General features: G+C 33.0%; 2 protein-coding genes across 3 annotated transcripts; both read right to left on the reverse strand.

Annotated features, from left to right (window-relative positions):
• Positions 1-1,403: 1,403 nt before the first annotated feature.
• Positions 1,404-3,241, reverse strand: LOC117924757 (expansin-A10-like). 2 transcript variants are annotated; one of them, XM_034843481.1, is made up of 4 exons: positions 3,135-3,241; positions 2,885-3,009; positions 2,462-2,774; positions 1,404-2,171 (listed from the first exon to the last, which is right to left on the reverse strand). In XM_034843481.1, the coding sequence occupies exons 2-4, from the start codon at positions 3,003-3,005 to the stop codon at positions 1,865-1,867; spliced, it is 741 nt and encodes a 246-aa protein (XP_034699372.1). In that variant the 5' UTR covers positions 3,006-3,009; positions 3,135-3,241; the 3' UTR covers positions 1,404-1,864. The 2 variants fall into 2 exon arrangements, with proteins under 2 accessions (XP_034699372.1, XP_034699368.1); XM_034843477.1 differs by lacking the exon at positions 3,135-3,241 and having other exon boundaries at positions 2,885-3,097.
• A 15,122-nt stretch (positions 3,242-18,363) lies between these two features.
• On the reverse strand, positions 18,364-23,286 carry LOC117925308 (GTP cyclohydrolase 1-like). The gene is made up of 2 exons (XM_034844300.1): positions 22,592-23,286; positions 18,364-19,924 (listed from the first exon to the last, which is right to left on the reverse strand). Exons 1-2 carry the CDS (start codon positions 22,758-22,760, stop codon positions 18,756-18,758), a joined length of 1,338 nt encoding a protein of 445 aa, XP_034700191.1. The 5' UTR covers positions 22,761-23,286; the 3' UTR covers positions 18,364-18,755.
• Between the last annotated feature and the right edge of the window lie 536 nt (positions 23,287-23,822).

Genomic DNA, 23,822 nt, shown 5'->3' on the forward strand with positions numbered 1-23,822 from the left:
CACCAGACACTGTCAAACCCAAGTACCTAGAGACATGATTTGGTGAATTATTCACCAATTAATTCCTCCAAACTCCCTAGTGAAAAATGAAGAAACAAAATACAGCTAGGGTTGTGGCTGTGGGGTTAAACATAGATTCTCAGTGGGAGAATTAAATGCACGTCGTATTCTATAGGAACACCAACAAAATTAAAAACTAATGGGGCTGACTGCTGAGTAGAGGACGAGACAAATTTCCAATTTGATTCCTTGTCTTAGAAGATTTGGCTGGAGGAGATGGGGTTAGGTCCCCAACTTCTATGTCTCTACCATGTTGGCCTAAGTTAGTACACTCCTCATTATCATTTGATTTGGCCTTTTCACAACCCAATATTCAAAAATAAAGTCAAGGAAAACCCAATTTTCTATGGTGGGAGGATCTTAAAATTCAAGCACTACACCAAGCTAGTTCTCTTAGATAATGGGAGTCCAAATATTGCCAGCTGCTGTTTGATTTTCAGGGATGAGTATAGGCTAACCCTTTAATGGAGTTGTGCTTTTAAGGTTTTTATTTATTTTTATTTTTCCCTGTAATTATTTAGTTTAAAATTTCTGAAGCTTTTTAGTCAGATCCTATATATATATAAAAAAACCAAGGCATTAGGTCTTATCCTGCCATATGGTGATCTGGAGTCCTGGACCCTTCAGATGGCAACAGTTAAAAGCAAACTAGAAAAAAAGAAAAAAAAGAAAATCTAAAAATGATTTTAATCACGTATGTAAGAATCCATATCTGAAACTAAAAATCCAAACTAAGAACTAAGAAACAATGTCATAGAGCTTTGACTAGAGTCTAGACCCTGGGTTTATCACGTGACTGTGAAGGTCTTGTGAGAATGTAGCTTTATAAAAGAATTTGGAAGCCATTATGTGAAGTGTTGTTGGTTTCCAAGTTTAAGGAATTGTTAAGTCACAGGTCTGTTCAACTGGGTTTGAATTTACTTTAAAGTGGGCAAACAGCCTCACCCTCGAAACACTTCCCTTTCCATATGAGTCAACAATAACACAAAAGGGTAAATGGTATCTGACACTAGATGTATTTTTCACTTAATGCGGAAGTGTATTATCTTATTTCTAAATTCCATTTCTCCCTCATAAATAATCATTTTTGCCTTTCAACTTTTTCCAAGTGACAGAGTCCTTTAATTTAAAATTGAACCAAGTTCTAGTTTTTTTATGCAGCCTTTTGACTGCATAGGGTCAAAAATGGGAGTATGCGTGCCAGAAATTAGGCTCGGCTTCCAAAGTGAGCAAATTAAGCAACGGGCTCAGCCTGAAGTAGGAGGCATAGGCATAAAATTTAGGCCCACCCAGTACATAGATTTAATTAAGCATGCCCCCGCAAAAAAGTGAAAGACAATAAATGCTTAAAATAGATTGGCACTCTCTTTTCATTACTAATCAAACTTTACACTTTTAGTTTCATATACTTGGAAGGCATAACATCTGAGGGCATATTCAGCCGGAGCCGATTACAATGACCTTACAAGCAAAAATTTCATAATAAGGCAAATTGCAATTCAGATACTAGTGGCGGGCGGTAAAAGACCACCTCTGCCATGAAAAAGGACCTCAGAATAAGGGGTCATTGAATAGGGTACCCCTACAAGGCCACAATGACATATTCAAATTAAAATGATTAGGGTTATTTAAAAAAAAGAAAACCCTTTATCGTTTTTGACCCAAGAAGAGGCCAAGATCGACCCCAACCACAACAGTATACCTCTCATATACTAAATTGACAATACTAACTATACCAAGTGGTATATATTATATATCTCCTAGCAAGCTATAGTTAAATATAGGGGAAGCAGCTCCAAAGTGTTTAGCGGAACTGTGCGCCACTGAAGGTCTGGCCAAAGGACCAGCCAGCAGGGACACAATTGTAGGAGACGACAGTGTGGCCATCACTGGTGGTGACCTTGAACGAGAGGCTCTGTCCATTAAGATAGGTGTTGCTCTGCCAGTTTTGGCCCCAGTTCCTGGACATTGACTGCCAACCAGTCCTTGACCCTTTGATTGCCACAGCATGGACATCACCAGCTCCACCAACGTTTGTGATGAGGACTAGGTTGAAGTAAGAGTGGCCATTGATGGTAAACCTTATGCCTCCCCTCCTGCTGCAGGGTACCCTACAAAAGCCCAACAAGAAATAAGTTTACTCCACCCACCCCCTTCAAGATAAAAAAACAAAATGAAATACAACAGTTTGGTTTTCCCTGACAAGGGAAAGATACTAGACATTACTAGCAGGACCAGTTTTTGTATTATTAGATTTAATTTTCCTAAGGGTAGCTTAGTAACCCTCTACCCCAATTGAAAAGGGGTAAAGTCACCTCTTGTGAAGGGACCTAAAAAAAAAAGGCAAGAAATTGGCTGAAGTATTAACTTGATGGCATGCAAGAAGCTGCAGTGAGCATACCTTCTGTAGGAGACAGGGACAATCCCAGCTCTGAATTGGGCAATGTGTTGGAAGACAGGCTCAGAGAGGTCAAAGTGTTGCAGAGGAGGGTTACACCACCCTCCTGCATTGTTTGAGAGGGCATTGTTTGGTGGACAGAAATTGGTGGCTGTGACCACAATGGAGCCAGGCAGGCACCATTTTGGGTCATTCACGCACCTAATCTCATAGCAAGATCCACAGCTCAATCCACTGTTGAACAGAGCTGTGCTCAAAGCTGCTGTGTTTGTTCCATACCCCTGGCTGTACAAGTTTCCATACCCACAAGCACCGCCTACAAAATCATCCAAAGAAAGTAAACATTCAGTCAAGCTGCTCTTCTTAAGATGAGACATGGGAGAAAGAAAAACGAAAAATGAAAAAGGCCTTTTCACTACTGCATACCCATTGTCCCAGAAGCATCACCCCCACCATAGAAGGTGGCATGAGCATTGATCCATCCTTGACCATGAACACTTGACACCATAGACAGAAGACCCACCAAGAACAGACCAACTAGTGCCATTTTCCTGCATACACACAAGTGGTGATTTTCAGCATTTTTAGGTTTCATGAGAGAAAATTATCTAAGATTGCAACATTTTCTCTTAGAAGGAGAAAAAAACGAAAAAGGAAAGCGGAGAGGGATGATTACGCTTAGAATGAAGCTTCCAAGCAAGAGCAGGAGAGAAAGAGATTAAGTGAGATGAAGAAAATGGGAGGGGCGATGAGGGGGGATATATAGGACTTCAGGGGGGTGGTGGACATTGTCACATTGGGGAATGACCCCTCAGCCATCACCCATCTTCCCAATTCACTGACACTTTTTTGGGACCAAAAACCGCTCGTTGTGATAGTTAAGACAGTGCCACTCTTGGCGCTTCTAACAGTATTTTTGAAGGTTCAGTGGCGCGTCGTTTTGGAGGTTTCCGAATCCAAAATCTCCAAAATCCAAGTGGGGTATACATGCTCAAATCTGACGGCTACAATGCTTCTGCACCCACATGCAAAGCTTCTCCCATTTGCCACTAACTACCCTTTTTCCTCCTTGTCTCTTTTACGAATTTACTCATGCATCAAATATTAGGTTGTTGTTGATGTAAATTAAATGAAGCTGTCGCTCTCTCCCTCATTTCACATTTCCACTTGCGATTCTTCAGCCGTTTATTAAGACCGATGGAATTCAGATGCACGCTAGTAAAGGAATTTAATATTCGTATTGACTACTCCCTCTGATAAACAAATAAAGTAGAGGGTTGCACCAGCAGCAGCACATGGGTGATGCCTTGCATGCGGTTGAAGAAGACCGCATTCGGATTCCCATTTATTTCTATCATCTTCTTTTTCTATATACGGTATACCATCGAGTGGGTCCTTATATCAGGAACTCCTAAAAGCTGACGCTAAATAATATCCCATCTAACGTCTTTTAATTTTTGAGCTTGCTCAAGTTGAAAAAAATCGGGGATGATGTGAGATTCATGCAATACAATATTTTCTGGGGAGAAGATCTGCATGGAAAAGGAGATTTGGATTCTGTGATTGATTGACGAAATTACAGGACCGGGATTCTCGGGCGATAGCATTAGTGCTTCAATGAACCCAATTAGTGCCTCCATCATTTGTTTTTCTTGCTTAATTGTATTTATGTGGTTGCGGTGGTACACAAGAAAGGAATTATAGTTATGTTGGGAAACTGAGTTAAAGACGTATCAGGATTTGGGCCCTTGGATAAAGATGAAAGTAATATTCTGTACTTTGGGGATGTTGGATGCCACACATTTAGGGTGGCATGGGAGTCTTTATTTTGGCACTTTGTTGCTTCACATACCAAGTAGGCCACGTGAATCTCATATGTACGCACCACAATTTTACATTTGCATTAAACTACCTTTACACATGAAATTGTATAAGAATGAATATTATAATTGTGATGTCCCACATCTTCTTAATGTTATATAAGTATGAATTCTTCTTAATCATATAAATGTGTTTTAAAATTATATAGCTCTTTTGAACTTAAAACAAACAATATTTATATTATTGAAAACAGATTATCAGAATTAATTTATGACTGATTCTGATCCTAGTGTTCTTGGTATAGGGGTTTGTTTGGACTTTTTCTCTTTGACCCTATAAATCCTATAAGATATAACAAAAACGTTATGTTTGTATGGAGGGTATTTGTTATTTCCTATATTAAATAAAGGAGAAAATTTATGTTAACCATATAAAAAGATATCATGTTAGAAAGTTCATGATTAATCATATAAAAGCCTTTTAAAGCCCCGAGGGCTTGCATTTTTAAATATGATTAAATATGATTTTTTTTTTCTAAAAGAGACTTTTTACATTAAATATGATTTTTACAAATAGTACTAATCATATTCTAAACTCACTTATAAAGAAAAAATGTAGTCGAGACACTTTAATAAATGATTTTAGTTTTGGTGATAAGGCTCGGCCGTCCAGATATCCATGGGATGGAAACAGTACGGGTTTTTAAAGCCCCGTTTGTCTTGTTCTATAAAAGCAAACAAATTCGGAAGGATACGGTTTATTTTTATTTATTTATTGGTTTTCTGCAAGGAACGTGCCAATTTTCTGTTGAAAACGACTTGAAGCGTTTCAAGGGCTATAACGTTGCCAACTTGCTATTGCACATGCAACCTGTTTGGCACCATTCTCACCCACTTCAAAACTTTTATTGCTTTTTCATCTCTTTCCTTTGGCATTTTCTTCCGAACAATCACAGTATAAAACACATATCCAAACACATCTCGTTGATTGGTAATTTTAAATTTTAATATGGGCCCACCTCGATTTTATTGCCCTGGGGATATACTTGTCTCACGTAATGTCAAATTACGAATTTAACCCGCTAAATTCATTAAAGTCCCTTGTTTGGTCACCACTTTTCTGTGGTTGTACTGTCCGTTCGTTCAAATCAAGATTTAAATGCCTTACGATTAGTTGTTCTTAAAATTAAACAACTATAAAACTAAATATTTGAAAGATTCTATAAAAAAATAAATATGTTGGGTTAGATACAAATAAAGATGAAAATATTGGTAATTATGAATATCGGTATTTTCATTTTATAGATATATCAAAGATATATCGATAAATATTTTTATACAAAATATCGGTAAAACTAAAATTGATTATAAATTATAAAAATATAAAAAAAAAACTTTTAAAAATAAATTTAAGAGTATAACAAATATTTTAAAGTTATTTTATTCAAAAAATTGATATATGTATAATATAATTTATCATATTTGATAATAATATTGTATATGCTAATAAAAAAATATGAATTTCATAAGTATACATTTATTATTAAATTATATCAAATATTATTTGATAATATTATTATGATATTTGATTATAATATGTCTAATTTAAAAATATTTAATATTAAAATTATAAATCATTTAATTCAATTGTATTAAATGATATAAAATAAATGATAATATATGTATAAAATTTAATACTTAATTAATATATTAATGATATTAAAAATACTATGAATAAAATTATCATAATAATTTTTATATTTTTGGTATTAAAAAATAGATGATTTTTTTTATTTAATTATAAAATAATTATAATTAATTTTTTAAAAATATTTTAAAAAAAATTATGTTTATATAATGAATTTGAGTGTATATATATTTGGTGCAACTTATATAATGGTTGGCTCAAAAGTGTGCACGGAACCCAATATCACACTGATAAAGATTGAATGCTTGTTAAATGTTTACTTAAAGCATAAGTAAAAAACTCTTTGTTTTTTTTTTGTTTTTCAACAAAATAATACTTTATTTAATTTTTAAAATAATTAGGGTAAGCTGTCATGCCCCAAAACTCACTCCAAGGGCATGACGGTTATTTCACACCTCAAACTCAAAGGTTCAAAATGAAAATGACACAAATATTTATATTATAACTGAAAATTTACCAATTACCAAATTCATATTCAAAGTAATAGGACAAAATTATAAAATCCCCAAGTATCAATTTAAAAAAAAAAACTAATACATCAACTAAACTGTTATTGTCCAAATAGCTCAAAACTCAAAATAATTTAAACAAGAATTAAGTTTTAACATTTAAACAATGTCCATAATAAAAAGAGTTTAAACAAATGTCATAATAAAACCAAATTTCCCTCATAATGGTCACTCATCGCTCGAACTGAGTTTACCTGAAAGATTATCAACAAAGGAAGATGATCTCAAAGCTCAATAAGGAATATTAATACAATTTCACGAATCAAACATTTTCAATTATACTTATAAAAAGGAGATATGACATATACTTATTTTCATAAAAACTTTTGAGTTCAAAATACTAATATATTCAAATTTTTCAACAAAACTTTCTCATATCCATTTCAAAACAATTTCTCATTAAAACAAAATCGAATACATTCAAAATATCTTTACTTTGGTTATCGTATGACAAATGGTGCCCAATTAGGTAGGATTTCACAATTGAGTAATTAGTTTCAAATTTGTTCCATTTAAGGTGAACAAAACCAAATATCAACAATTATAACCCATTGACTGGGGCCATAAGGTTAACTATTATAGCTCGTTGACTAAGGTCGAAAATGTCAACAATTATAACCCATTGATTAGGACCATATAATCCAAAGTCAAACATTTTATTTCATTAATTCAAACTTGCAAAACAAAATATCATATCTTCTCAATTTTTCATTTTTCATAAATAAAGAAAATTCTCAAATATACTTTCCATACAAAACACATATTTGATCCATACGTAAAGATAAAAAAATATTTTTACATATTTCAAAATATAATATAAAAAGAAAATTATTTTCTTTTATAAAAATCTGCATTAATTTCTCTTACCTTGAAAAAGTGCTCAAAACTTGAAGTATTTAACTTGACGAATTTACTCATCATCTAACATAATATCATACATAATTATCTAAAGGTAAAAATTTGACAATCCTAAAAATATTTTATTTAGTATTAGAGATCCTAATTAATGTCTCATGCTAATATTATGACTACCCAATATTATTTTCAACTTCTTAAACAATATTAATATAATTTAATGAATTTTCAAAGTTTTTATAAACTCATATTTCTTCCAAATCTTATTATAACCATTCATTTCTTTTGTATACTTAAACTAAATTAAAATTTTTATTAAAAACAATTACTATTATTATTACTATATTTTTCGATACCCGCAACATCCAAATAGCTCTACTGTATGTCACTCACAAGCATCCAAATCACACAATTCTTACTATTACTATTATTATTATTATTATTATTATTATTATTATTATTCTTATTTATCCCAATGTCCCCTCTTACTTAACAAAATACCCCACGTACTTTTAACAATTCCAACAAGCCCACCAACTCTAATTATTATTATTATTTTAATTTATTCCACTACCATCATTTGGCTCTCATGGTTACATATTAATATATATTTTTTCTTTGTCACCCCAACATAGTGCCTCAAATCCAAAATCCATAAATATGTAATTCTTTTTATTATTTTCCAATCCCTTAAGCCACATATAATCTTATATTTATTTACTCATTTAATTTTTAAAATTTCATTGTTTTGATCTATTCATCTATTTTTTTTTTAATTTCCCTATTTTTATCAATGAAACAACCTATATTCATAATTTCAATTTTTTGATCTTAAAATAAATTAACTGAACTAACCCTAATCTAAATTAAAATTTTCTAAAGAATATCTAATGTGTTCAAAACTAATTAATGAATATAATATATTAATTTAGGGTTGAAATCTTACCTAAAAAAATTTTGAACTTTAAACTCTAGACCTTCAAACCTTTAACCCTACGTTCTCCAATTTTCTAATTTTTGGTTAATAGAGTTTTCTTAATAAAGAAGACAAGAGGAAAATCTAATTTATACCAAGAATTATTAATTGTAAAAGGACTCTTTTACCTTTAATGAGTTTAATTAATTAATTAATTAATTAATTAATTTATAATTTACTATTTTGCTCCTAAAGTTTATTTTGGGGTGTTAAACTTAGGTGATTGATAAAAGAGCTTATCATTGAAAAATATTGTAAATGAAAATGATATATTTGATTTTTTAAATACATTTAATAAAACAAATTTCAAACCATTTAACATTAAACATCATTTAAAAATGATTAAATTTGACTAATGAAGGATAACTTATTAACTACCTAAAGCAAACCACAAGATTGTTACAACTTTTTTCTTTGGGAAAAGTGCATTGTTAGTTGTTAATATGAAAATAATGAGAAATTGAAAACCCAATTTTGGAAATTTAAAGTTAATATTACCAATCCTAAAAATATTTTGGATTTCATGCATTCTATGCTGATGTGGTTTTTAATGCTAAATTTACCCTTCCATTTCCCACTTAAGTCACCGGGTATGTGTTCACATGCAAAAAATAAAAAAACAAACAAAACTATCCCTCCTTACATTTCTTTCCTTGTCTTAAGTATCTCCACCAACACTGAACCTAAAGACTCCATTTGCTCATCTCTATCTCAAAACCCAACATTCTTTGCCTTACTTTCCTCTCAATTTGAAAAACCTAAATCTCATGAAAAGTCTAACCTCTTATTTTCCCAAGTATCTCTGAAGTCCCAAGAATCTCGTGAAACCCAACTTTGACCTCTTCTTCTTAGAACTCCTTAGTGCAAATCGGAAGATGCAAGAAACTATAGTTGTTTTCTTCTTCTTTATATAAAGCTTCAACTCTTAATCTCTCTCTTCATCTCCATCATCAAGTTATTATCTTCTTCGTTAGTTGTTTGAATGATGTTTCTCTCCCTCGTTTTTGGTTTCTCTTAATGTATTTTTTTGTATTGGTTTCTTTGTGGTATGATGATTAAATTAGATGTATTTGGATGAGAACATATGAGATTTGTACAAGGGATTTGTATTAATTTATTTGTGGTTGTATTTGGAAATGTTGTTAGTTGTTTGGTGGATGAAGGTAAATAGGAGTAAGTGGAAAAAATGATAACATTTTAGTATTTGTTTTTGGTTTTATTATTGAAAGATTATGACTTGTCAATTGTATGGAATGATTGATTGTATATTTGTGTTAGGGATTTTTTCTTGAGTTTTATTGATCTTTCTCAAATTTGTTGGAGTTTGAATTTTGGAAGATACGTCTTCTATAGAGCATTTTGCTTTAGAAATAGAAGAGAATGGGGAAATTTTTAGTACTTAGGGTTTATGTTGTTTTAATTGATGAAAACTTTGGACTTCACTGTTCTGTTGAATGATTAACTATGTTAGCATTTTAGGTATGAATTTTTGGTCTTGTTTATACTTGGTTAATCTAATTTATTGGGTCCCAAGTTGTGAAAAGCCAAGATTTATTGATTGTTTAGTTGTTGGGAGGTCTTTGAAAAAGGGAAAGAAAGGAAGAAATTTTAGGATAGAGCCCTTAAATTTGGAATTCATTATTCACTTGATGATATTCAATTTTCACTTTTATTTATCCTTATCCTATACATTTAAAAGCATTCTAGCCTAGTATTTTTTGTATTGTATATGACTTGAGTGTATTAGGAGTTGCATGAAAGATCTAAGTCATAGGTTCCTTGCAAGTAGATGATTTGTTCATAATTGATTCATGGACTTAGGCAAACAATTTGAAGTTGTAGTGCACTACTTCCTCATTGGAGGGATGACTGGTCTTGGTCGTCGGAATGGGGTTCCCATAGTGAGTGCACTAATATGTATGATTACATATTAGACAAGACTTATGGTGTGTCATGACATAAAGCTATCGGATAATCATGACTTCACCAAACTACTATACTATATAGTCTCTCAACCTTGAAAGAATATTGAGTTTGTGTAGAAATTAGTAGTGACTTTAACCTATGAGTGAAATCATAAGCTCATTATATGTTCTCTATGGATTAGGTCATTTTTTATGGAAGATAATAGTAATAGATATTCTCAATAAAGACACTATAATATTTTATGGGCTTTGAGACAATGTATCCACTTGGGTGAGTTTAAGGATGTGTAATCATGAAATTTGTGGGTTCATAGTAATTCCTTTAATGAAATTTGACATATGCTCTTAATGAACTAGAGTATGTCATTTGATCACATATATAATATGATGATTTGTAACTCAAGGATTGTAAAGATAGTCTTGAACGATTGATAACTTTCACCTTGTTAGATTACAGATGTCCAGTTAATGAAAAGACTATATATAGTGGATGATAGGTTATAGACCTGAGCACTTGGTGTCTTGTTGTAATACATAGGATACTAGAGTTAGTTGATTCTCTGTAGTGGGATGTTAAATCAACTTCAAAATTGGATTTTGAGGGAGCTAATACACCTATGGGTCCTAGTGGTCCTCATTTTGAGTTCATTTTCCTTGATTGATTTTGAGGGTTGGATGAGTTTTTAGTTCACTTGTGTGCATAAGGGTGTTTTAATAATTACGCATGATTGCACTGGGGTAAGTGAACAGTAACTTTGAACTAAGCTTATTGATTAATTGGAGTCCTATTGGGTTGATTAATGATTTAACAACCTTTTTGGGTTAGATTACATGACCCAAGTTTATGGTGGACTCAAGTCACTTAAGACTAATATGAAGCCTATAAATACCCTTTTAGGGGTTAGGATTTCTATTTCTTTCCATTATCTCCCTACGTTCTAGAGAGAGAACCCTAGCCTTCAACCTTAAGATCTCCACCATCTTAGTGCTCAGATTCAAGGTTCAAGTCATTGCGTTTACGTGATCTATAACAATTTTGGAGTATTCTACACTAACTAGATTCGATCTGGGAACATTTGAATCACAAGTATGTGACTATTTTCTAAATCTTTGATATCCATATTTGTTTTTAATTTTCATGTTTCTATTGTGCATAGATCTAGAAAGCTTACAATAGATTTTTTTGCTCCTTAATGATCAAGGGCTTAGGAATGGAGCAATTCAATGTTTCCTAACAAGAAAATTTTTAGTGGTTGTGTTTTATATTGGTTCAATTGCTTGAAAACTTTGGACTTTTCTATCTATTGAAGGATTAATTGTATTAGAGATTCAAGCGAGTTTTTGGGATTTTTTTTCTACAACTTCTATTGGTGGTTTCAAGTGTGGATTTTTTTGGTTTATTTTATTTTATTTATTTATTGATTTAGCTTTCTAATTTATATAGGGTATTCTATGTCCAAACTGTCCATATGAAATTTGGCATAGTTTGATAGTTCTTTAGAAGTTTATGGGATTCTTAGAGTAAAAATAACAACACTTTTTGAGTTTAGATTCAATAAAAATACTTCATAAAAGTTAGTCAAATGACACTTAATTTTTGAATATCTTCAACTAAAGACTTTGTTCTCTCTGTCCTGGGATAATATCAATACTTTATTTTACTAGTTTCAAGATGAAACATAAAAAAATGAATTGGTTTTCTGGCTATAGATTTAACTTAATCAAGAAGAGGTCGAGGTATTCTAATGAAATTGAGCCGATTGATTCACTAGATTTTGATTTAAATTAAACCCAATTGAGTGAACCTATTGGGAGGAATTTCTCCACGAACTGTGTTTTAACTCATATACCAATTTTCATGAAAACATCTTCTAATACAAAACAAGGAAAAAAATAAAATAAAAATGATTTGTTAAATAAGCATGAATAAAAATATTTCTTAATTTCTCTATGTTGTTAAACTAGGGCCTTCAGTCAGTGTACTATAGAAAGGAAAAAATAAATCAGAAATCATGAATACACATACCATGGATGTAAGTTCTTTAAAATAAATTTTAGAAAAATTTAAACTCAAACCATGGACATTATGTGCAATTATATTTTATAAAACACATTCAATTAAGATGGTATTTATCTAAATGATATCAACAAGGAAACCAATGTGGTTGATGTGACATAAAATGTAGTGGCATGTGAGAATTCGAATAGTTTTTAGCTTATCTTACAATGTACATTAAAATTGAAAGTATCTTAGTATGAAAGAAAACATTGTGGGAAAAGAAACGTACATAGTTATGGAGGACATCTTCTTTGTGTTACGTATGGAAAGCATATAATTGGAGAATTTCTTCAGATTTTTTGGATCAGGTATGTTGGAGGGCTAGTTGTCGAAGGGCTTTTGTTATCTATATATTCTTCTTGCCTTTTGGTGTTCTTTGTTTAATTCCTATGTGCGAAGGACATGCTCATTTTGTTAGGTTCTAATTAATAAAACTTTTATATGCCTACCAATAAAAAATGGGGAACTCACTACCCTAAAGATAACACAAAGAATTTGCTTTTCTTAATAAAATTCATTATTCTATTAGTTTTTTTTTCTCTTTTTTCAAATTTCTTCAATTTCGTTCAACAATTAGGTTGTGAAATTTTATCTCTATTTTAGCCACTTATTTTTTATTTTATTACACACATCTCCCCTGATTCTTACTCTTGGATAATTTGAGCCGCATTATTTGTTAACATTTTTTATTTAGAAGATTAGTTTTGGCTATCACAATAATATTATATTATGAGCCCTTTTGTGTAGATACTTGTTAAATTAGAATAGTGAGTTATTTGGGTTTAGTCTTGGTTTGAGCTTAAGTTGATTTAAATTTAAACTACTCATGCTCAATCTCGTCATTGATAGTTTTGGCTCAGCCTAGCTCAATTTTTCTTTAGTGAATGTTATTTTTGACCAGTCTTTTAAGTAACTTTTAATCCAAGATTATTACAAGTTACGGAAAATATTATAGTAATTACCATCTGTCAAGGGATATCAACTCATGGAAATTTATCTTGGAATCTAATATTATTGCAAAAGCTATTATTAGGGAGTGTTAAGGGTTGTATGGGAAACACTAAACATGGCTTACTTTTACTTAGTTTAAAAAATACTGATAGTCGTACAAGTTAGCCAAATGCTAGAGTTGTGGTCCATATAACTTTGAGTTGGTTTTAAGGTGCTTCATCCATTACTAGAATGGTCTTTATCCAAAAATTCTGGTTCTAATCCAAAACTGAATAGTAAGGTTAGCAAGTAGAACATGCATTCTAACCTAATAATGATTAGTGTTGCTCACGTTTGACTAGTTACATAACGAAACTTTGAAGTTCTGCTTGATTTAGCTTGTTTGGGCTCATGAACTAGGTTGAATGGGCTTTTAATGAATTGAGATCACTTGTATGTGAGTTGAGTTTGAGCTACTTCTCTATTTCTTTTTTCTTATTCTATTTTCTAATTTTTTATTTTTATTTTTAATTTTTAAAAAATTTAAAATAAACATATTCATTTAATGCATGGTAAATACAAAGAAGTACAAACAATCTTTCCAAGTGTACAATTGCTAATTAAAGGTAAAATAAGTATCTTATTTTTATTTATTATGGTTCCTTCCAAGTGGTTGCTTTGGAGTGATAATCAATATATATTATGGTCTTTGCATTTTCTATTTAATTTTCCTCAAGGCTTAACTAGTTTGTGTTAGCCTTCAGTTGTCAAACCTGTTGACTTGAAACACCAAAATCTATAGAGCATAAATTAGTCTCAATCATACATATTATTGATCAACTTTGAAACCAATTATTTCTCAAGAGGAATGCTCTTTAAATAGTTCTCTTATTTATTTATTTATTTATAGATTGGATAAAATGACAAACATTATTTGAAGTAGAATCCAACAGCTTATACACACATTTTGAACTCTGTAGTCAGAGGCCTATACAGGTTTGTCCTTGAGACCACTGAGTTAATTAGGGCATCCTGTGTGGGATTCTAATGCCTATGTAAGCATGTTTTTAGAAATCGGGCTAAAATTATATATATTCATCAATACTAAAAGGAATATTAGTAGCACCTAGTGCGATTGCTATATCGGAGCATGATAGACTTGCTGAACTACAAATCTGATTTCCATATTTGGTTTATATTTTGCAAAGTTGAAATTCTAATTTCACTCTCTATTTCCTTGTAAGGCTATGAATGTAAATATTATTTATCTTTAGCGTATTAACTTACATCACTAAGAACGAACCTTTCTTTACCTTCTAGTCTTTGAATAAGAATTTAACCTATCTAATGATCTCTTACATCCCAAATTCTACCATATATGAAATCTTATCGAATTCTCTCAAATCTACGAGCATCCTTAACCAATATCTCAAAGACAATGAAAATAATTAGAAATATGAGACCAAGTGATCATTCCCCTAAAGGACTATTGATAGTTTAAGTAGTGCACTACCTCCTAATTGAAGAAATGATTTGTCTTAGCCATCAAGATGAGTTTCATATGCTAAGTACACTAGCATGTATGGTTATACATTGGATAAGATCTACGATGAGTCATGACATAAGGTTATCGGGTAGTCATGACTTCACTAAGGTGTTATGTTGTATTATCTCTCAACTTTGAGAGAATACTGAGCTTATGCCAAAGTTAGTAACGACTTTGACCTATGAGTGAGATCCTAAAGTGATGATATATTCCCTCTAGATTGAGTCATTATTAGTGGAAGTTGATAGGAATAGGTATTCTCAATAGAGACACTATGATATCTCATGGTATTGAAATAGTGCATCTCATTGGGTGATCCTATGGATGTGTATCCAAGTAAACTATGGTCACAGTAGCTCATTAAGTGGAACTTAACATTAGCCCTACTGAGCTAAGGTATGTCAATTGACCGTAGTATAGGAGGATTTGGAACTCAAGGATGGTAGAAATAATCTTAAGAAGTTGATAACTTTCACCTTGTTAGATTATACGCACCAATTCATGGGGAAACTTGTATACAATAAATAGCAGGTCATAGGCCCAAACACTTAATATCTCATTGTAATGTACGTGAGATACTAGAGTGTAGTTGAGTTTTTATAGTGAGATGTTAAGTCAATTTCAAAATTGGATTATGAGGGAGCCAATACTATCCTATGGGTCCTAGTGGTCCCCATTTGAGCTCACTTCCTTGTTAGCACATTTTATAAGGGTTGAATCAACTTTAAGTTCACTTATGTGCATAAGGGGATTTTGGTAATTATGAAAGGTTACACATAAATTAATGGACAACATCTTTGGACTGGGCTAATTGATTAATTGCAATTCTATTAGATTAATTAATCAATTATGACTCTTTTGGACTAGATTAAGTAACTCAAGCCCAAGATAAGCTCAAGTCACTTAAACCCATTAGAAACCCTACAAATACCCCTTATGAGGTTAGGGTTTCATTTTTCAATTCTCCCCTTCACTTTCTAGAGAGAGCCCTAACCTTCACCTTTAGAGATTTCCACCATCTTTGTGCCAAAAGCTTAAGGACAAGTCATTGAATAGAAAATCTCTAAGACTTCGACGTTGATTTCAATACTTGAAATTTAGGGTTTGGGAACATCCAAACTTATAGGTTAGATTTTTAATCCTAAAGATCAATTTTTTTTTAAAACAAATTGGTATTGGTTCCATTGTATAGATTTAAGATGTCAACATAATAAACTCTAAATTTGTTACATCATATCATGTTTTTAAGGACTCCTAATAATCTCCCATCAACCCTCGACTCATTATATTACTAAGGTAAACAAGGTACACATTTAACACTAATGTTATCCTTGTGACCATCATAGACTCTCTCTGTCAATATCTTGGTGAAAGGATCCGTTAGTTTTTCCATAAAAGGTATCTTCTCAACCACTATATCACTCCATCTCATGAATCAAGTGGTTTTGGTGGTTTCTTGGTTTTTCAGACTATACCACAACCTCATTGCTATCATAAAATAATATAATGGGTTGTATAACCAAGTGTACTACCCCAAATCCCATAAGGAACTTCCTAAACCAAATGACTTCCTTTGCTGCTTTAAAAGTTACTATGTGAGTGACTTCTACAATGGAGTCGGTAATACAAGATTGCTTCACATTTCTTTAAATAACAACCACACCACCAAAAGTAAATACAAAATTGGAGGTAGACCAATGAGAATCCTTATCAGATTGAAAGTCTGAATCTATGTATCCTTTGGGCACCAACTCGTCACTTTGGAACACAAGCATATAATCCCTCATTCTCTTAAAATACTTGAGTATATGCTTGATAATTGTCCAATGTTCCAAGCCTGGATTTGACTGATATCTACTCACCATATATATTGCAAAGCAAATATCCAACCTAGTATATAGCATTGCATACATAAGGCTACCTTTCATAAAAGCATAAGGTACTGTCTGCATACGTACTTTCTCATTAGGAGTCTTAGAACACTGATCATGATAAAGAGGAATTCCTTGCATGAAGGATTTCCATGTTTTGGAATCTTATGTCATATACTTGACTAAAATCTTATCTATGTAGGCAGCTTGAGATAATGCCAGTTTCCTATTTTTGCAATCTCTTAAGATCTTAATCCCAAAAATATATTGTAGTTCTTCGAGACATTCATTTGGAATTGAGTAGACAACCAAATCTTGACTAATGACTATTACTCTACATTATTACCAATGAATAGAATGTCATCAATGTACAAGATCATAAAGACCACAATGGTTCCTTGCACCTTCTTAATCAAAGCTAAAAGTCTTGACTGCCTGATTGAAACTCTTATTCCATATGCAGAATGCTTGCTTTTATCTATAAATGAATTTATGCAACTTGTATACCATATGCTCTTAGCCCTTTGCTATGAAATCATCTGATTGCATCATATAAATTCTCTCATCAAAATTGTTATTTAAGAATACAGTCTTAACATCCATTTGTTTAAATGAGCTACATTTAAAACCTTACAAATGAAAAACAAAATAAAATTATCCATTCATATATTTAAAAGATTATTAATTTATATAATAAGAGAATGCTTTATGAAGGTATACATATTTTCCTATTTATAAATTTATTGAATTATTAACTAGTACTTTGGCCCAAGTCCAAGCAAAAAAATATTATTTAGTCTATATGGAGGTTCTACTATTGAAGAGATAACATTCCAAAGTTTTATAATTTGCTCCAATTATTCGTATCTTAGTCATATTATCCTATCTTAATCGCTTTTTTTTTTCTTGTTAAGTACATATATAATACCATTGCTTGTATTTAGTTAAATTTTCATATATAGTTAGATTACTTCTAGTCATATTTTTCATTGATTATCTGAGTGAAGATGGAAGATGTAACAAATACGAAAAGAAAATACTAAGATTACCAATTCAATACCTACCCAAATGGACCAAGGCACAAACAAATAGAACCCAAGTGTGGGTATCCAAAGGAATACACCTGTTACAATGTTATTGTTAGAGTCTTTTCAAAATTTGTTATGAGGTATCAAAATGCATTTTGAAGGACCAACAAACGAATGGGAGATTGTGATTAAGGGGGGTGGGGCAGTTGCCAAAAGAGGCTCATTTTGATGGGGATTAAGATGCGTGAAGCAGGCATGAGATAGGATGGATGGAAAGTCCCCGTTCGTTAGGAAAGCAAAGAGGCTGATTTTAGGTAAAGCACTACAAGGTTCAACTTCTGGAAATCTATGTAGAGGCTCTTTCCAACTTTTGCTTTTTCTGATCTCTCACGTCTCTCACCTACCCATTTGAATTTGGTTCACCACGTGGCACGTTCCTATAAAGAGGTTGTGACAAACCTGGAAAAAAAGCTCTCAAACAAATTAAATCCCTTTCTACAATCATTTTTCCCTCATTCCACACCTAACTCGAATATGATTCTGTTATTGATAGAAGATCATCAATGCACTGCATGATGTCATCATTTAAATCTCTCCACTCCATTTTGGATTGTAAGAACACTAACAAGATGTTGAATAAAGATGCAGGATGCGTGTACATCATCACTTACAGAAATATTGAATTCCAAAATCTAAACATCTGTATTTTCCATTATGAAAAAAGAAAAATGGAATTTTCTTTAGATGTTTTCATCTCTCCATAGTAACCAGTCAATGTAGGCAATGGATGCCAATCAATAAATGATCAAAAGACAAAGTTATCATGGAAACAATGGCAGGCTGCTGGAATTTTCTTTTTAAGGGTCTATGCTACATATAAGTAGAAACATGAATAAGTTAAATAAAAACTTTGGAACCTCAATACTTGTACCATGTCCAACTTGAAGACAACTCTGGCAGATCAGCTGCAACCTATCCCTGTCATGCCCGTGAGACTGCAGACAGAAAAAAATACCAGTGCAAGGAAAAATTGTGATTGATAGAAGAAATCTGGATTGGAATCATTGTCCTCAAGAAGTTGAAGTGTTTTGAATTCTCTGCAAAAAAATGGTCTTTGCAGCATCGTCAGTTGAAAATCGGCCAAGCAGAGCCATTGTAGCAGTATTACTTCCTAACTTCTCAATTCCTCTGGATACCATACAAGAGTGACTAGCTTCCACCACCACTATCACATCCCCACCTAACAGAGATGAAACAGTCTCAGCAACCTGCCTGGTAATTCTTTCCTGTACCTGAAGCTTGAAGCCATAGAAATGTACTATTGACTGTAAAATGGATTTTGCAATGGGATTGTTCCCTTTGGTGCAGAAGTAGCCTATATGCACAACACCGTGAAAGGGAAGTAAATGATGCTCACATTGAGACCAGAATGCCAAGTTCAGCTCAGAATGCATCTCTTCCTCGTTGCAATTGGGTTGAAAAGGATCCATTTTACCACAAACATACCCATCTAATTTCAGCTCCATGTTAGTTTTCTCAAAGTTCAGCAGCCACCTCACATAACGATTAGGGGTTCCTACCAGCCCTTTCCTTAATGGGTCTTCACCCAAAGACCTCAGAATTGAAGTTACTGCAGTAACCATTTGGTGGACTATTTCTATCTTGCATGGAATCAAAGCAGAGGAAGACTGGGATGGGCACCAACATGGACCTGTGGAATCTCTGGTACAGGTTTTCTCCACATTTATGCCTCGGAATTTCAGGAGACTTAAAAAATCACTCCAAATGGTGGCCTTTGCATTTTCAAAAAGGCCTTTACCAGAACAAACTGATACTTTTACCCATTCTTGATGGGTTGAATCGAGAAAGCCCAATTCTAAATTTGGGAAATGAATATGTAAACACTGGAGTACAACAGCAACACCTGCAGGCTTGATCCCATGGTTCAAAGCAGAACACACATCATCTGCAAGACGCTGTGGATCTTGGAGTCGTTTTGCAAAAACATCAGCTACCCGAGAAAGCTTGCTTAAGCCCACAACGCATTGCCCTGATGGGACATAACCCACATGACACTTAACCTGGAATGGAAGCAAACAAGATTCGCAGTACGAGAAGAGATCAAGATCTCGAACAATCACAAGCCCACCCACTCCTCCTGCATGACCAATTCCATTATTCAAACCAGCTTCAGGGAATAAGGCACCTTGAACAATGTCCTTTGCCTTTTGTCTGTAACCTAGAAAAAGAAATAAGTATGCTCTACTCAGTAATTTGCAAGCCATCACTCCAATGGCTAATCAATAATAGTCCATAAGAGATCTAGATATTATATACATGTCGCATATTTGTTGCAGAGCCACCTTTTACCAACCTTTGCCGGTCAATGAATTCACCAATTTCACATGAAATTATTAGAGTGAAATGATTACAACCTACAAGTGTTAAGCCATGCCCATAAAACCAAATTTTGAAAAACAGGATTCATAAACAGCTATTAAAGAATCTATCTACATCAACACTCCCCCTTCTATAGCCTTTCTCCTGCAAATGAATGCACCAGTTTCACATGAAAATATATGAATAACACTGAAAAACATAATTGTTAAAAACTCACAATACATGATATGAAACAACACATTTTTTATGAAAATCGATACCTATCGCAATGTATATCTTATCTTTAAGTGAATGTTGTGATGCATATACAATACACGATACAATATGTAATATACAATATACATCTTCAATTATTTTTTTATAATTTTTAGAAAAAATCAAATTCAATTTTTTTGTTAAAAGAATTTATTATATTAATTCATTAAAATGTGCTAAAGAATTTAAAATTCATCATAAAAGGATAAATGGGTAAAATGATCTTTTATGAAAAATGACATTCTTGTTGTCAAATGCTATATTAGAAGTCAAGTACACTTATTTTTACAATGAATATTAGATAATTTTCATTTGAATGATTTGAATGTTGATATTGAAAATGATAGTAATTAGTGAATAGAAGTTTTAACTTAATTTATTAGCTTCTTTTCTTTTTAATTTCTTTTTTGATGGGGAAGGAATAATGACAAACATAAATTGAACTTTGAAGATGATACATAAAGACATATATGCCTTGTTAGAATTCAGAACTAGATATCATAGCTAAAAATTCATGAAGCATATTTTTGTGGATTATGCAATGAATCTATACATTAAAGTCATATTTTGTTAATTTGAGCTTTTCAAAACTCTAGTATTCAATGTTTTCATATGATATGATATGATATAGTTTTAACTCTTTAGATCCTACCATCTTTCAATATGTTTTATGCTGAAAATTGTTACAACCTATAAGCAAAAAGGGATATTTAAACAATGCAAAGAAACCGTTGTTTTTGCAACAACCAACTAACTTGGTTGACATCCAAGGGAACTGACTTGAAAATCAACTTCATTAAGATCCAGGAAAACATGTATCCAGGAAACCCTTTTGCAAAAGGTATCTTAATCCGAAACAGATCTGTAATATGTAATATACCAATATCTCCTGGATCTCAAACAAGGATCACAACGTGTGCTGAGCATGGCATAGCAGTGTCTCAGATAAACCTAACTAATTGTTCTAAGATCAATGAAATTAAACCATTAACATGAATGAGGATACTAATACCTACAATCTAATAATGATTAGAGTGCAGATTAAGTACATCATTAATAAATAGGTCTTATTTTGTATGTAAGAAGTTGAAGGGTTTGCTTCTGACTTCAACAGAAATTTTGGCTCAGATTTAGGCCTTACCAAAACCAAGCATGCCAATGAGTTGTAGGTATTTCCCCCCCTACAAAATTAGGCTCTTCCTTCACCACCTCCATGTGAACAGTTTACAGGGTTCATAATATTCCCCTTACAAAACCATGCTTACCTACCAATGCTTAGATCCAGTTCTACCCGAACTTTCTGGTTCAATCCAGAATGCTCAGCCTGTTTGAATGTTTCGGAGATATTTTCAATATCAAATACACCTCCTCAAAAGCTAATTTTAATGTGGCTGAATTTCCCTCTTCTACAATCCATTGCACTATAGTAGCCACAGTAAGTTAATAGTCTGCAGTTTCCTGATTTGATGATTTCTATCTTGTGTATGGCATTGGACAAGAAGAAAATTAGATTCATTAACTCCAAGTTTACAACTCCCCTTTATATTTACTACAAGAATTGGGGAATCATTCAAGTCCTAGAGAAGGCCCACATGGTTGATCATGCCATTGTCCATGAGAGGTAATTCGCCGTACAAAAACCAAATAATATCCATTGAATTGTAAAGGCAAAGGCCAAAGGGAGTGCCTCCTGTTAGAATAGCAGGGCATTTTTGTATTGGTAATAAATCAGTTGTATTTTCTGTTATGTAATCTGGTGAGTCAGTTACGGGTGTAGTTCTCTAGGCTCTATAAATAGGCATGCTTTTGGGTATTCTGAACTGATATTCAGAAAACATGAATCAATAGCAGATTTTCTTTGTAAACCCTTTCCCTTTTCTTCAGAAACAACTAACACCTCCAAATGCAAGTAATGAGCCATAGGACCAAACCAAAAAATAAACACCTCAACTTGCTCAAACTCCATTTCTAGCAGCTAACTCTCTCCCCTTTGGGATAGCAAGATAAGGCATGTGGGTACTGAATTTTCGGTAATATATATACTCAGATGTTGGGAAAGCCTCAAACAAACTAAATTTTCAAACACATACACATGATGAAGATAAAGTTAGGCATATGGCAAAATTTCCCAACCAAATACGTTAAGCTGAAGATAAAACAAAGTCCCAAAATTTTCCAAGGAATCAAGGTAGGTGCATTAAGAAAAAGGAGCTGATGCAAGAAAGAAAATAAATTTAGAGGGAGAAGGCACCTCTAGTTCCTTCACGAAGGGCCTTGGCAACACGGGCAGGAGTCTTGCTGAGGCCTTCCCTATTGATATCCTCACCCAAACCCTGCAAAAGCACTTTAACAGCCTCCTCAATGGCTAGAGTCTCTTGCTCAAATCCCACCTCCACGTGCCCCTCGTCCAAGACGCCCATCTATGTTTCAACCCAAAATTCAAAGCCTACGCAATAATGAATCTCAATTCCCAACCGGAACAAGCCTAATCAAGCTGAGAATGATGGGGTTGAAGTTAGTTACAAGGGCTCCTCCATTAATAGGGCAAAGAAACAGGAAAGCGGAGGTATACAATCGTAGGGTGGCCGCCGATCCGAGAACGTGTGGAAAGCAAGTACTTTCTCATCAGGATGTGGGACCTACTTGGCCCAAGTAGGGGTCAAAGTGTCGGCCGAGTCGACCAAGGCCGCGACCGATTTCTTACAGCGCCTCTCCGATTTATGAAAGGACTGTGAGAATTAGATTTCTGGTGGTGATTCCACCACCCTTACTGATATCACCAACTCGACATCACACCCCAACCACTTGTGAAGATCGATATACGGGGCTTGAATTGGGTTTCAATCGTCGATGATGCTCAAGTTGCGCACGCGGATGATATGGTTTCCAATGATGGTGGGTTTTGCTCTGTTAATTCAACCAAAGCTTACAGAGCACCAGAACAAAGAAACGGCATCGTTTTGGCTCCTGAGATTTTGCTTCTGCTTTTCATTGGGCAAAGGAGTCCTTAATTTTTATATATTTTTTATTTTTTATTTTTTTCTTTTACTGTTCCATGCTTTTAGCCCAAAACTGTGCCCATTTAATAAGGTTACTTAGTAATTTGAAAATATTTGCATATAAAAAAAAAATTACCTTTCAAGTTCAAATATAAAATGAATTAGATTTACAGATTTTTCTAACTCACGAATGGAATAATGGACTAACTATATTTCTGATACAAAAAAATAGGGAAGTCCATATACACAAATATAATATAACCTCACATATGTGTAAGCAAGTATTTTCATCGGGATGTGGGATCCATTAGACATGTTTTATACTTTGTTCTATCATGTCTATAAATTTAATATTTTGTCCCTAAACTTTAGAGAGTAAAATTTTATTCATGATTATAAATAATTTATATGTCGATTCGAACTTGAGTATAACAAATTTTTAATTGACAACCTTAAAATATAATTACTCAAATACCTCTAAAA

Source organism: Vitis riparia, chromosome 1, assembly GCF_004353265.1.
Source record: "Vitis riparia cultivar Riparia Gloire de Montpellier isolate 1030 chromosome 1, EGFV_Vit.rip_1.0, whole genome shotgun sequence".
NCBI lineage: Eukaryota > Viridiplantae > Streptophyta > Magnoliopsida > Vitales > Vitaceae > Vitis > Vitis riparia.